Raw genomic sequence first — 12,550 nt, 5'->3', positions numbered from 1 at the left:
GGATTCCCTGCAGAAAAAATACAGGCTGACTGTCTTAACATGGTGTGCACTGCCTAATTGAAAATGAACTAATTGCTGGTTGTTTAAAAAGCAAATGTGTTGCTGGGCTGAAGCAGACAGTAAACACAGAGCCCCTCCTGAGGCAGTATATACAGCACTGTCATGTGCTTGAGCAGCAGCAAGGTGGGCATAAGAAATCCTTGTGTGATTCCCAGGGTGGCTCAGGTTATTCTGCTGCTGGACACAGATGATTTCCTTGAGTTAGTGGGACACAGCACCTGGCTGCTGAAATACTGTAATTTAAAAAAAAAAAAAAAAAAAAAAAAGGGGGTTATGTAGCTATTGTGCACAATCTTAAAAATTGAGATTTTAATGTAAAAATATCCATCTCACTTTGTTACTCTGGTTACTAACTTTATAAGGTTATTTTATATTTTTATGTATGGCAGAATTGCAGACCTTTGCTCTGTCTCAGTCTGTGGGGTCATCGGGGATGGCAAGTGCCGTTGTCAGTGCGGAGTGAATGCACTGGGGTCTCTGGTAGTTCTCAAGATACAAGGCAATAAAAATCAGGGAAGTTGGGAAGACTTAATCTAAAAGAATAGCTACTGAGAGGGGAAGAAGAAAGTAGCTCTGACATTGGGAACAGAGTCTGGTATTCTTAAGTGAGGCAGAGTTGAGGAGACTTCTCAGTTGGTGGGATGACTGGATTCCTCTTACTTAGGATATGATAAAAGATCCAGAATATAACCTTAGGATTTTCTCCTTTTACTTCCAACTGCCTCAGGTTTCACATGCTGTTAAATGCAAAAAGTTGTTATTGTGGCTGTTTACATAAATCTGGACTTGCAGCTTCTCAGTTTGTAAACAGGAGAGGCACAACCCACCAAAACCCCAGAATGGGCCAAGTGTATGAGACTGAACCAACGGAGCAACCTGCCACCTCTGAACATGACCTCAGGGGTGTGAGCTGGGCAAGGCTCACTTCTTTTTTTAACTTTTTGTGAGAAGGCTAGTGCTGGAAATCCTGCCCTAAGCACAGACATCTTCATATGAGGACCTGAATGGACTCCCCTGGCATCCAAAATGCTGCCACCCTCTTTCTCCAGGGTAGGGCTATAGGATACTTCTTGATGGAAAAATACCTTCATTTGTGGCTGGAAGGCAGCATGATGACGGTGCAGTAGCTGACAGAGTGATTTGCTTTACTGGTCCATGTGGCGGACCTTGCACAGGCAGTGTCTCAGACATGGGGAATTTTCCCCGCACGCGGAGACCTGATCTGTCACTGAAGGTCACGCGTGAAGTTCGGATCAGTCCAGGAGTCCATGGCACTGTGATGCTCAGTGAATTATTTCTGAGCATAGAAAGGAGTGAAGTGAAAAGAAGCCAAGTCTGGCATAGATTTAACAGGCAGGGTGTGCTGATTAGCGTGTAATTCGATTTGTTAGGCACTACAGTAAACAGCATTAAGTGCAGAATGCAGTGATTGCTCCTGATAGCACCCCTTCAGCATTACCTCGGTTCCTGCAGCACTTGGATGGAGCTGTGTTACGACTGTTCAGCAGGCACCAGCAGAGCTGGCAGTACTCCTATCCTGGGCAGAAGCCTGGGTAACAAATACTGCCATTAGAAATGGGTTTGGATAGCTGTGTCTACAGAGCACAGCTCACACATCTCTCCTGCGATCCCTTACTCCTTCCCCATTCCCCAGTGGTGCAGCTGGGACCAGCGCTGCTGTGGGTTACTTGGCCATTGTCAGCAGGAGAGGTGGTGCAATAGGCTGATTTTCCCCACCAGTATTGTGTTTTCCTCCAGTAAGTGCCCTGTCCATAGGTTTTTTCCATCATGGCTTTTGGTAAAGGGAAGTCCCTTGTTTTTATCCTTGTGCCACAGTTGGAGCATGGGTTGGAGCATCTCAGCTCTGAGCTGAATGCAGACTTACCTCCTGGCTGTCCTGCTTAAGAACAGACTTACGTTTGGTGTCATGCTTATAAATTTTGTTAGCTGTAACTGAAAGACTGCCTCCTTCAAACCTCCCATTTACAAACACGGAATTAATATACTGCATTGTTTCAGCATAAGGGTAAATGTGTCGAAATACTCCATCAAAGCCATGTAATGATGAGTCCTGTTTTTTCTTACACACACACACCCCCACCCCCCCCCCCCCGAAGATAGCTCAAGCCCACTACCATCAATAGTAGCTGCTGTTAGGACAGGCTCCCCAGCCCCCTTGTGTCGTACCACCTTGCAGCACGTATGTGATGTTGAAATCAGCCAGACTACTCTTTGGCAAAGCACATACAAGTAGAGGACAGACATCCTGGCTGTGCTCATCCCCACAAAAATAGCAACAAATATTAGTATGATACCTCTCATTTCCTCTTGTTCTGTGGGGGTAAGCGCAGGAGGAGCTGGACAGAGAGGTGGCATTTGCTGAGAGACCTGGCACAACCAGGAGTACGTTGGAGGCTGTCAGGAGGAATTAAGTTCAGGATGAGTGCTCCGGCATGGGGAGGATTGGGTGAGGGTGCCACACAGGCAGCTCTGCAGAGCTGCCTTGCAGCCACTTTGCTCCCTAAATGCAGGTGATGGTCCTGTTGTCTGTGGGTTTTCCAAACTAATCCCATTAGGAAAATAGGGTTTCTTAACAACAGAGAGGATTGCTGTTTTGCACGCCAGAGAATGGATAGGTGCCTGAATGAACCTTGACTTCCTATGGTTTGTGCTCGTTAGAAATTCTGTAACATTTGTGTTGTACACACGTTATCCAGCATCCTCAAAAGGTCCACCTCTTACTCCTAATTCAATAAACCTTGGAGAGCTTTCTCATTTATTCACTTGTCCAGGATGTTTTCTGCTTCCACACCTGATTAAATGAGTAAATGCTTTATTTCTTGTGTCATAGCAATAAAGCTATGGCAAAAATTAAATAAGCTTTCCTTTCTGAGGCCTGATCACCAAGCACATTAGTGGGGACTGAATTAGGGCTTTTGCAGGCCAGGAACAAGAGGTCTCAGGCTTGGCTGCCCCAAACTGACATCCTCAGAGAGCCAAGGAAAACAAGTAGCATCATTCTTACTCTTTGGGAGAACTCGGGGCAACAAAATTTCTTTGTGACTACTGTGCATGTTACTTACTTAGAGGGACCGCAGTAGAGGTTGACTTTGCTTTGCAGCAGGATGGACAAACCTTGCTGGCTGATGAAGCAAAGCAACAGCGCACTGCGTTTATTATTGATACCCTTCAGAGCTGGTTGATGCTCCACTCCTTTTCGTAGCACCAGGCAGCTGTTAGCAGAGCTGGTGGAGAGGCAACGTGGCCCAGGAGGGCTCCTGCCCTGCTCCCACAGGGACGGGGCTGCTGTCTGCCAGGTTTCCTGGTGACCTTTCACAGGCACAGCCCCATGGGAGATGTTCTCTGGCCACCGAGATGCATAGCATTTCTGCGTTTGCCTGCGTGACTGAATCCATCCCTTGTTGTGCGAGGTGCCAGTATCCTTGTCTCTCCTGTTAGAGCTTCATGGTCAATTTCATCTGATCTAAGCCTGAGCTGCAGACAAAACGGGGCTAAGTCTGATGCACAGACCTCAAGACGCCATCCCTGTGCAAAAATGTGGCCCTGGCATCAGTTTTTAGACTAAAATATTCTCTTGAGAAAGTAAAGGTCCTGCTGCTCCAATTTCACATTTGCTTCTAGCTGCAATGGTACTGAAACAAGAGAGAGCAATGTATCAAAGAGCAATTTAAAAACAAGAAGAGTGGCGTCTTGTTGAATGACTGCTGTATACTTTAAAAAGGCAATATGCAGTATGCCAGCTGATGTGCTTTTATTTATCTGATGTTGTTTGGAGCTCTGGAGGACTTCAAGCATCTGACAGCTGCTTTAGGATGCAAGTCCAGTGGGAAACTGTGCAAGTACTGGCATTGATCAGATGAAGAAGTACATGTCTAGAGCTGATGGTTTAAAATGTGACTCCAATAGGTCTCATAGATTCACACCCTAGAGGGTGAATGAAATCAATCCAGTGCCATTGATCTGCAGCCGGCTCTGATTTGTGAGCCCCACGGATGAGCAGTGAATACAAGCTGCTACTACTTGAACTGCCAGCTGCTTCTGTTTGAGCCTTGAAAACAGTCTGTGAAGAGAGACCAACCATGATGGCTTTGGGTTAGGCTGGAAAAAATAAAAAGATTGTGATGCTGGAGGTGGGAAAAGGGCCAGATACTATGGTGATCATAAGAGGTTTCAGGAGAGGAAGGTGGGGAAAATACCCACATTAACAGAGATGGAGGGAGACTGTCAAAAGGGCAGGAGATCTGGAGGGAGTTCAGAGAAGGGGAGAAAGCCAGATGGGGGCTGGAAGATGAGACCTGTGAAGAAAGGCCAACAGGGGTAAATCCACTCAATTTAAAGAAAATATGCACAAAGGAGACAATCACCTGCAAATACACGGGAGGGACTTACAAGGCAGCCAGCAATCAATTTTCAAATAATGGACCTGATCTTTAAGTAAACTCGTAAAAGGGAATGAGGGTGGAATAAATACCTGATTTATCATCCCATCTTTTTTGCAACAGCAGCAACACAACTGTATTTTTTTTTTTTTTTCCCTGAGCTTCTCCTCTCCACGTCCTCAATCATGAAGTCAGGGCAGCACCTTTACAGCTGCTGTGATACAAGAGGTTTTATAGAGCTGGCAGCCTCCTTGCCCAGTTGCTGTTTTAGACAGATGCTGCTCAAGGGCTTACCAAGCCGTGCTTGAAATGGTCGTGAGATCAAGGTGGAGGACTATTTTGAGACAGCAGAAAGCAGACAGAGGACTTTTCTAGGACAGGACAGTATTTCGTGGAAAAACAACAGGACCTCTGTCTGTTTCCCTGGGACCAGGAATTTGTCCTTGCCTTACATGGCAGGTTTCTGGAGTCCTTCAGAAAGCCAGTTCTGAACTTGCGTCAGTATAACCGTTAGGTCCACTTTGATGTAAGGTGTGAGCCGCCAAACACAAGGGTTAATCCAGGTGTGAGTATATTGGCTATTTCTGGTGCCAATGAGTAGAGCAAATATCTTTATCCCTTTCAGTTTGCAGTTCACGCCTCCTTCCGCTTTGCCTCTGAAACCTCCATTGTCCCAGCTGCCTGCCCGTGCTCCCTGTGCGCCCTGCAGATCCTCCCGCAGCCTTCCCCAGGCTTCTTAGGAGGGGCCAAACAGAGAGGAGGGTGTCAAACCAACACTCTCTTGTCAGGAAATAACAAAACTGAATAGTTGACAAAAAATACTTGTTGTAGAGTAAGTGCTGTAACAATTAGCTTTATCTGGCAGCCGGATCAACCCAGGTCTCTCTAGCAATGCACCAGCTGGGAAGGTCACAGTTCCTCCAGCAGCCTCCAGGTCCTTTCTTGCACGGTGTTGGAGGGACTCGTCTCTTCTCCCCACCACCTGCACAAAGACCGAAGGAACTAATCCTTTCTTCTGGACCTTAAAAGGAGTAGGACCCTTGCTGTAATGAATACCAACAAGTCTGCTGAGCGAGGTGCACACCCCCCCCCCAAGCGTAAACCCAGGTGCTTCAGGCATGTGGCTCTCACAGCAACTCATTTCTCTCCTGAAGGGGAAGTCATGCCATGTAAATGTGATGACTGCAGCAGCTAATATGATACTGGTTTTGAGCAGGACCCTTTACGAATGCAGATGAAGGCCCTTAGATCAGGTTGGAAGTAGATCTGCGCTCACTGTCTTACTTGCGTTGTTGAAATGGCGTAGGAGTAAAACCCCCGTTGTCTGCTACTAGGTGAGATGTAGATATGAATGTAATGGGGCCAGGCACTCATCTGGGGTGGACTGTCTTTTCTCAGAGATCTGGCATATAGATTTAAGATGCAGAGCTGTGTGTGCGTTTTTTCTCATGGTGTGTCGGGCTATGGCTTGCCACTTCCACTGCGTGCTGTCCTCGGAGCAAAGCCATGCTCTGCTGGCTGGTGTTCCTCAGGGCTGTGAGCTTTCACAGGACACAGCTTGGAGCATGAGCAGATAGCAGAGCGAGGAGCAGGAAGTAGGGCCTGGGACTTTGTCTCCTGGGAGTAGAAGCATTTCCTTCTTCCATAGGGTGTTATGAGCATCTATAGATTTGAGACTGGGTTCATTTCTTCAAATTTCAGTCCCTGTGAGAGGAGGTCAGATAAGTGCTTTCCTTGCAAAGATCTCAAAGGCAGTATGTGTGGAGTGAAGTTCTTATAGCTATTTGGCTAATAACATCTACTAAAATGATCTATGCAGCAGAGGGAATGGCTGCAGCTTGCAACAAAGCATAAAGATGTTTTTTAAGTTATTGTTTTTCTTTCCTGTTTCCCTACGATGTCTCCAGATTTTTCCACCATGTTCGGAAAGAAGAAGAAAAGGCTTGAAATTTCTGGGCCCTCTAACTTTGAGCATCGAGTTCACACTGGCTTTGACCACCGGGAGCAGAAGTTCACGGGACTGCCTCAGCAGTGGCATAGCTTGCTGGCGGACACGGCCAACAGGCCGAAGCCTATGGTGGATCCCTCATGCATCACTCCTATCCAGCTCGCGCCTATGAAGGTATCGTGCAAAGTCACTTTTGAATTTCCTAACCTACCTTTAATTGCATGTAACCTCAATGAAGGAATACCAGTAGTGGCTGTCGTGGGAGGCAGGCACAGCTGGGGAGTGTGCGACTACAGAGAGAGTGTTGGAAATCCAAATATTTAATAGTAGAGCTGCAAGGAAAAGGAGTTACATGTTTAAAACTTGTACAAATGTCCCAGAAGAGTGTGAGTCATGAGTCTTGCAGGGGCTGTGCCTTCACATTCTTGGGCTGCAGGAGAAAAAGCCACAAGTCCCGGTGGAGGCCCAAAACGATGCTCTTCTGCAGCATAAAGCTCCTTGATAATTAATTTAAGAACAGTGCTTTAGGCAAAGGCAGTTACTTTGGAGCAAGGGAGAGAGGGAAAAGTACACCAAAGGAAAAAAATTAAATTGCTTGTTCAGCCAGGCAAGGAGCTCAGGGAGGGATCTCATTGCCACCTGCTACTGCCTGGAGGGGATAACACAGGTAAAGGAGCTGAGCTTCTCGCCGGGTGGTAAAATGAGGGGAAACAGCCCCAGGTTGTGGCTTGGGAGGTTCAGGCTGAACAGTTGGGGAGAAAACTTGGCTTGGAGGGTAGAGCAGCGCTGGACAGGGCACCAGTGTAGCTCTGGGATCCCCATTCTCAGGGGCTCAGGATTCTGGTAGACAGATTTGCCGTGATTTAGCAGCGTTTCTGGGATTGCACATCCCAATGTCCCAGTAAATCATACCTGTGTGCTGGTGATAGCCTATACCCCACCAGCTGTGTACTTCTTGCCGTCACGCAGCTGCAAAATAAATTCAAGATTTCATTTTCATGTGAATTTTTCTGCAGCAAGGGAAAAATCAGATAATCCCAGGAACACAGGCCCTGCATTTATATTTGATAAGTGCTCTTTGCTAAATTTATATTTACTGCCTGCTCCTGAAGGGCACTCATCACTTGCCGATCAGGACTGCTGGGTGTTGCTACAGGACAAGGAGGATAAAACCAAAGTCTTGATTTTTTGCTGTAATAAAATATCTTACTGTATAATAGAGGCCCAGAATAATGAGGAGAAAAAAGTAAGCAAACCTTTTCCTGCAAGGGGAGGAGAGCAACTTCGTTCTGCAGCCTTTCTTAACACCAAAAATATCCCTGGGTGTTTTGACATGAATGCATAAAGATGTTTTAAAAAGGAAAAAAAAATCACTTTACTATCTTGCAGCAGTACCATCTCTTTTCTGCAGTTTCAGAGCCTTAAATCCGTAAACTTAAAAAGTTTTAAAACATACTACCTTTCTCAGCACCATATAGGCAATACAACTGTGATTGTTGCCTGCAAATGGACATATTCGTAGCTTGGTTCAAGGGTCAAGCCTTACGTGAGTAATTGCTGCATTTTGAAGTGGAGAAAATCACTGTCAGTTGTCGATTGCTTTTCTGTCTGTATATCAAAGGTCTACACGTGTCTGCATATCAGAGGTCTGTATATCTGTGTATACCAGGGATGTGCTTCTGACCTAAACCCTGCTGTGCCAGGAAAGGGCTGGGACCAGGAGCCAAAATGCAGCTCCCAAGCCAAGCTCAGTGTAGCCTTGGGGCCATGGTGGTCCTCAGTGCAGCCATGCATCCCGTGACATCTTTCCAGGATGCATGTCTTGGGGACAGGATGCCTGCAACCTGGTACCCATCTCAGCAGCAGCCGTGGGGCTGAGCACAAACAAGCCCATCTGTGGAGGCACCAGCAGGAAGGGGTTTCTGCATAGACGGAAGATGTGAATTTGGAAGCAGATTACCCACGTTGCAGTTAATTCCATGTCACTGCTCCGAAGGTACAGTTAAATGAGGAAATGGGGTTAAGACTGAAGGATTCAGGAAATTGTGCCTTCATCCTCCACTTACTTTCCGGATTCAGGACTCAGTTACAGCCTATTGAAGTGGGTCTCCATAACAGTGCTAGCAAAAACAGGTTAGTTTTAACAGCAACTGAGAGGCTTTGATGGTCATCTGAGAATTTGCTTTTACCTCTATTGCAAGATACCGTTTTACTGTGTATTTATTAAGAATTAACATGCCTTGTTTCAATGTAACTCAACTTACAGAGAGAAACTGAGTTGTGGCCACATTAAAACTAAGAATATTTAATGTTGCTAAAGTAGTTCAGCATAATAATTTAATTTAGATTCAACTTTTCTCTTTTCCATCCAGCAGTTGATAGTTTAATTAACGCACTTGTGAGCGCACTGAGGTGTAGCAGAAGAAGATTCTCAGTTGTGCCCTGAGTCACGGTATTAAGTCAGACCGAGGCATTTGGCCAGAGTTGGTTCGTGCTGTGGTTTCAGGTCACACTGCAGCTCTGTAACTCCGCTGTTCTGCAGTCCTGGATTTATTCTCTGCTTAATTACTTCAGTATTGACTACCTGTATGGTGTGAGGCAGAAGTGTTCCTTTGTGACTGAAGAGTAGCAGAGCTTGTAGAGGTAGACTTTGGGGGCACAATTTCTTGGTTTTGAGACACAACTGGTATCTGCTTCTTTTGGACTTCACCCAGAACTGAAGCAGAGGAAGGGACTTCGGTAGGTTTTGCAGCTTCCCTGGTTAGCAGTGCTTGCTTGTTTCTCAGTCTGCAAAGTAGATAGGGTCTGATGGTACATAGTGTATTCCTTTGGGTTAAAAAAAAAAAAAAAAAAAAAAAAAAAAAAATTGATAAATATTCTCACTGCTCCATCTGTACTCAAAGGCTGCAGCAGCAGCGATGAAGAGGCAGCGCCCTGGGCTCCCAAATATCCTGGGGGATGTCATTGCCTTGCCTCTGCGTTGGCTGGGATGAAAGGCTTGTAATGCTTTTGCATACGGGTGGTGGTGGCTTGTCGTGGTAATATCAGTGTTAGAATCCAAGCCTGAGCTGACTGTACAAATTCATTCATTTCAAGCACAAGGAGGGACAATAATGGGATTCCCCTTTGTGGTGTGGATGACCCAGATACCAGCAGAGTATTGTGTATTTCAGATGCTAAAACGAGGTAGAAAATTTCATGAAAAGTAGAAAGCGGTAGTGATCTTGATAGGTTTGGTGTGTGGAGGCAAGGCTTTTGAAAAAAGGCTGAGTTTTCACTGAAAACATCTCTGTGTGAGGAGTGTGAACAGTCTGTGTCTTCTTTTATTTAAAATAGGCTTCGTGAAGTCTGAGATCCTGATGCCAGGCCTCTCAGACCTCTTGGTTCAGTACTTTGTGGTTTTCCCACGTGTACCTGGAGCCTCATGGTTTGCATATTTGCCCTCAGCACACAGTATGCCTGGTTTGCCATCACTGTTATGCTGCACAGGAGCTTCCGTTTGTTGCCACCCTTTGATTTTTGGAAAGCCTCAGAATTGGTAACTAAGTAAATGCGTTGTCTTCAGATAGCAAAACTCATTCTTCATGGTTTCTGCACTCTGCTCAAAATATTAGGTAAACAAACACCAGAACCCGTATTTGGGGAATTTTTGCCAGAAGAGGTTAGCGTTGGCTTTATAAGGATGCTCCGTTAAGATGCTTGAATGTCTGATGCTGTCAGTGGGAGTGGGACAGCACTGAAGCCTTGTTAAAATCCCTTCCCAATGCAGTGAACAGCTGAGTGTTCTCACTTCTGTCAAGTTGTTGGAGGAAAAAATGCCATTTATTTCTGAAAAACACCATTCTGGGGTTATTCTTCAGTTGTTTGTGCAGGTACATACATGAAGCCTCCATGGCTTTGGTTTTGTTGATGCTTTGGGTAGTCTCACCCATCCACATCATCAACAAGATTAAGGTGCCCAACCCGAGGATGCCATGGTGGTAGGATTGTCCTTGAGTAAGGAGGGAGGTGGCTGTGAGTATTTGAGTGGCCAAATAGATAAGAGGCATCAAGAGGACTGCATCCTTCCTGCTGGGACCTCTGCATGTCCTTCTCCCCTGAGCACGTTGCAGTAAATCTAACTGTGCTCATGTGTTGGAATTTTCATGTTTCCTGAACTTTCTCCCCCATTTTCTTCCTTTGAAAACACAAGGTGTAAGGGGACAAGGGCTTTCACTGCCCTGTGGTATCTGGCATACACTGAGATGAGCGTTAGTACAGCTTGGCGATGCAGAGGGGTCAGTGTTCAGCCAGCAAAGGAGAGTGAGATCCTCAGCTTGACATTGATGCTGTATTGTCAGCAAAATGGGAGGAGCCTTTTCTGTGCCGTGTGGGTTGAGCTGCCTTCAAAGTAGATGAAACATCATCCTTTCCGTCGCTTCACCAAAACGCCCTCGAATGCCCCACAACTGGGCTGAGATGCACGTTAATTTGAGGTGCACATCAGTTGTGCCATTAACCTGTGGCAGTTCATTTACCTAGTGTGTGTCGCAGGGCAGAGAATTTCTGTAGGGGACAGACCACAGGGTCACTGGCTTTTCTCTCTTTCATGCTAATTTTTCAATGGCCAATGTTTTGTCTTACTAGTTTTAGTTTTTCTAACTTCTACCTCTCAAACCTTGACCCTGATCCTGGCAAGTTAACTGTAATTTTTAAAACTTCTCTAAGCTTCTACTGCTATAATTCAGCCTCTGTACCACACAGGGTAAAAATAATCAGAAAATGAGGTATTGGTAGTGGCCCTTTTAATAGCTCTGACATGAAAATCAAAGCTTCTGTTTACTGTGCATGTTGACAGAAGGAAAAGAAGACATTTCTATTCCCCATCGTATATGGCCTCTTGAAGTATTTCCAACAATTGAAGCCTCGTTTAAGGTGTCATTTTTTCCCTGCATTTACATGCTCTCCTCGCTTAGACGAAGAACACCGAGCATTTGCACAGAGCTGTGCACAGCGGTGCTGTGGCCAGAGACCTCAAAGAGAGGAGATGAGCAAGGGTCCTTGTCTGGGCTTGAGCAGTCAGAAGTGTCCAGCGCTCAGTAGGTAACCCCAGCCCTCTCCTCCCGTGTGGAGTTGCCCAGGGGAAATGCCTGGCCAGGTAAAGGGGGACTTAGAAATAAGAGCTGTTCAAAGGCTTTGCCCACTGCTTGGGGGCAGATGGATAAAGCGGTGGTTGTCCTGACCTCTCTTCCTTGCCCTCCTGAATTTTTACCTCTCCCTCCTTGTCGATAGCTCCTTCTTTTTGCTTATTTCTCCCATGGTACCTCTGCAGATGGGACAGGCTGAAGTTCTTGCTTGAAGGAGGTTTGCTCCCATCCCACCAGGGTGCTGTGGACCCACGGCACTGCTCTTGCCAGGACAGGACCTGGAAGGCTGCTGACATCTCGTGGGCCTTCCTTGTAACCACATCATGAAAATTCATGCCTAATAACCCACGTCCCCTAATTACACACGTTGCAGTCGCACATTGGGCATGATGCATGCTCAGCCAGGAGAAGGTGGATGGGGTGTCCCCAAAAAGGGCAAGAGCCGACACCTTGCAGCATAGGAAATTTTGGTGGAAGGAAAATATTTTGCCAGCACGTGTGGTTAGGCAGTGGGACAGCAGCCTGGGGGGCCTGTGGAATCTCAGCCTTTGGAGAGGGCAAAATGTGATGGCCAGTGCCCTTAGCAGCCTGACTGGGCTTTGATGTTAGCCCTGCTCTGAGCGGGAGGTTGGACTGGGTGACCTGCAGAGGTCCCTTCCCTAAGTTCTTCTGTGATTATCTTCATCTACAAGTGATTACAGTCAGATTTGCAGTTGTCCTGTAATACAGCCCTGCTTTCAGTTTATTTTGATCACTAAACAGGAACGTGTTTGATGCTACGTGGTGCCAGAAGAAACTATGGCAACATATCTTAAGTCCAAGCCTTTTTTTCAAAGGGGTTAATGCTTCACTCTTGAGGGCTATGTGGTTTGCCACGTTTTTAAGCGTGGTACTACTGCAGTTCACCCCCAGAGCCTGCTGTGCAGCTGTAATACGAACGTGCCACCTAGTGTCCGTTACCGTCACATTTACTTGGTGTGAGAAGAGCCAAGTTGCCAATTTCGTGTAATCTCACT

The 12,550-nt window shown here is 46.3% G+C and overlaps 1 protein-coding gene across 4 annotated transcripts in view; it reads left to right on the top strand.

Moving 5' to 3' along the window:
- The window catches only part of PAK5 (p21 (RAC1) activated kinase 5), a 97,423-nt gene that overhangs the window by 44,761 nt on the left and 40,112 nt on the right, over window positions 1-12,550 (top strand). For all 4 annotated transcript variants that reach the window (XM_055726037.1, XM_055726036.1, XM_055726035.1 and 1 more), the window contains one exon: window positions 6,368-6,582. In XM_055726037.1, coding sequence (XP_055582012.1) covers window positions 6,379-6,582 — 204 coding nt within the window. In that variant the 5' untranslated portion in view covers window positions 6,368-6,378. The remainder of the gene's footprint in view (window positions 1-6,367; window positions 6,583-12,550) is intronic.

The sequence above is a fragment of the Falco cherrug genome, chromosome 13 (genome assembly GCF_023634085.1).
Source record: "Falco cherrug isolate bFalChe1 chromosome 13, bFalChe1.pri, whole genome shotgun sequence".
NCBI classification, from domain to species: Eukaryota; Metazoa; Chordata; class Aves; order Falconiformes; family Falconidae; genus Falco; species Falco cherrug.
The sequence above is the reverse complement of the archived record's forward strand: the minus strand, read 5'-3'. Positions and strand labels throughout refer to the sequence as shown.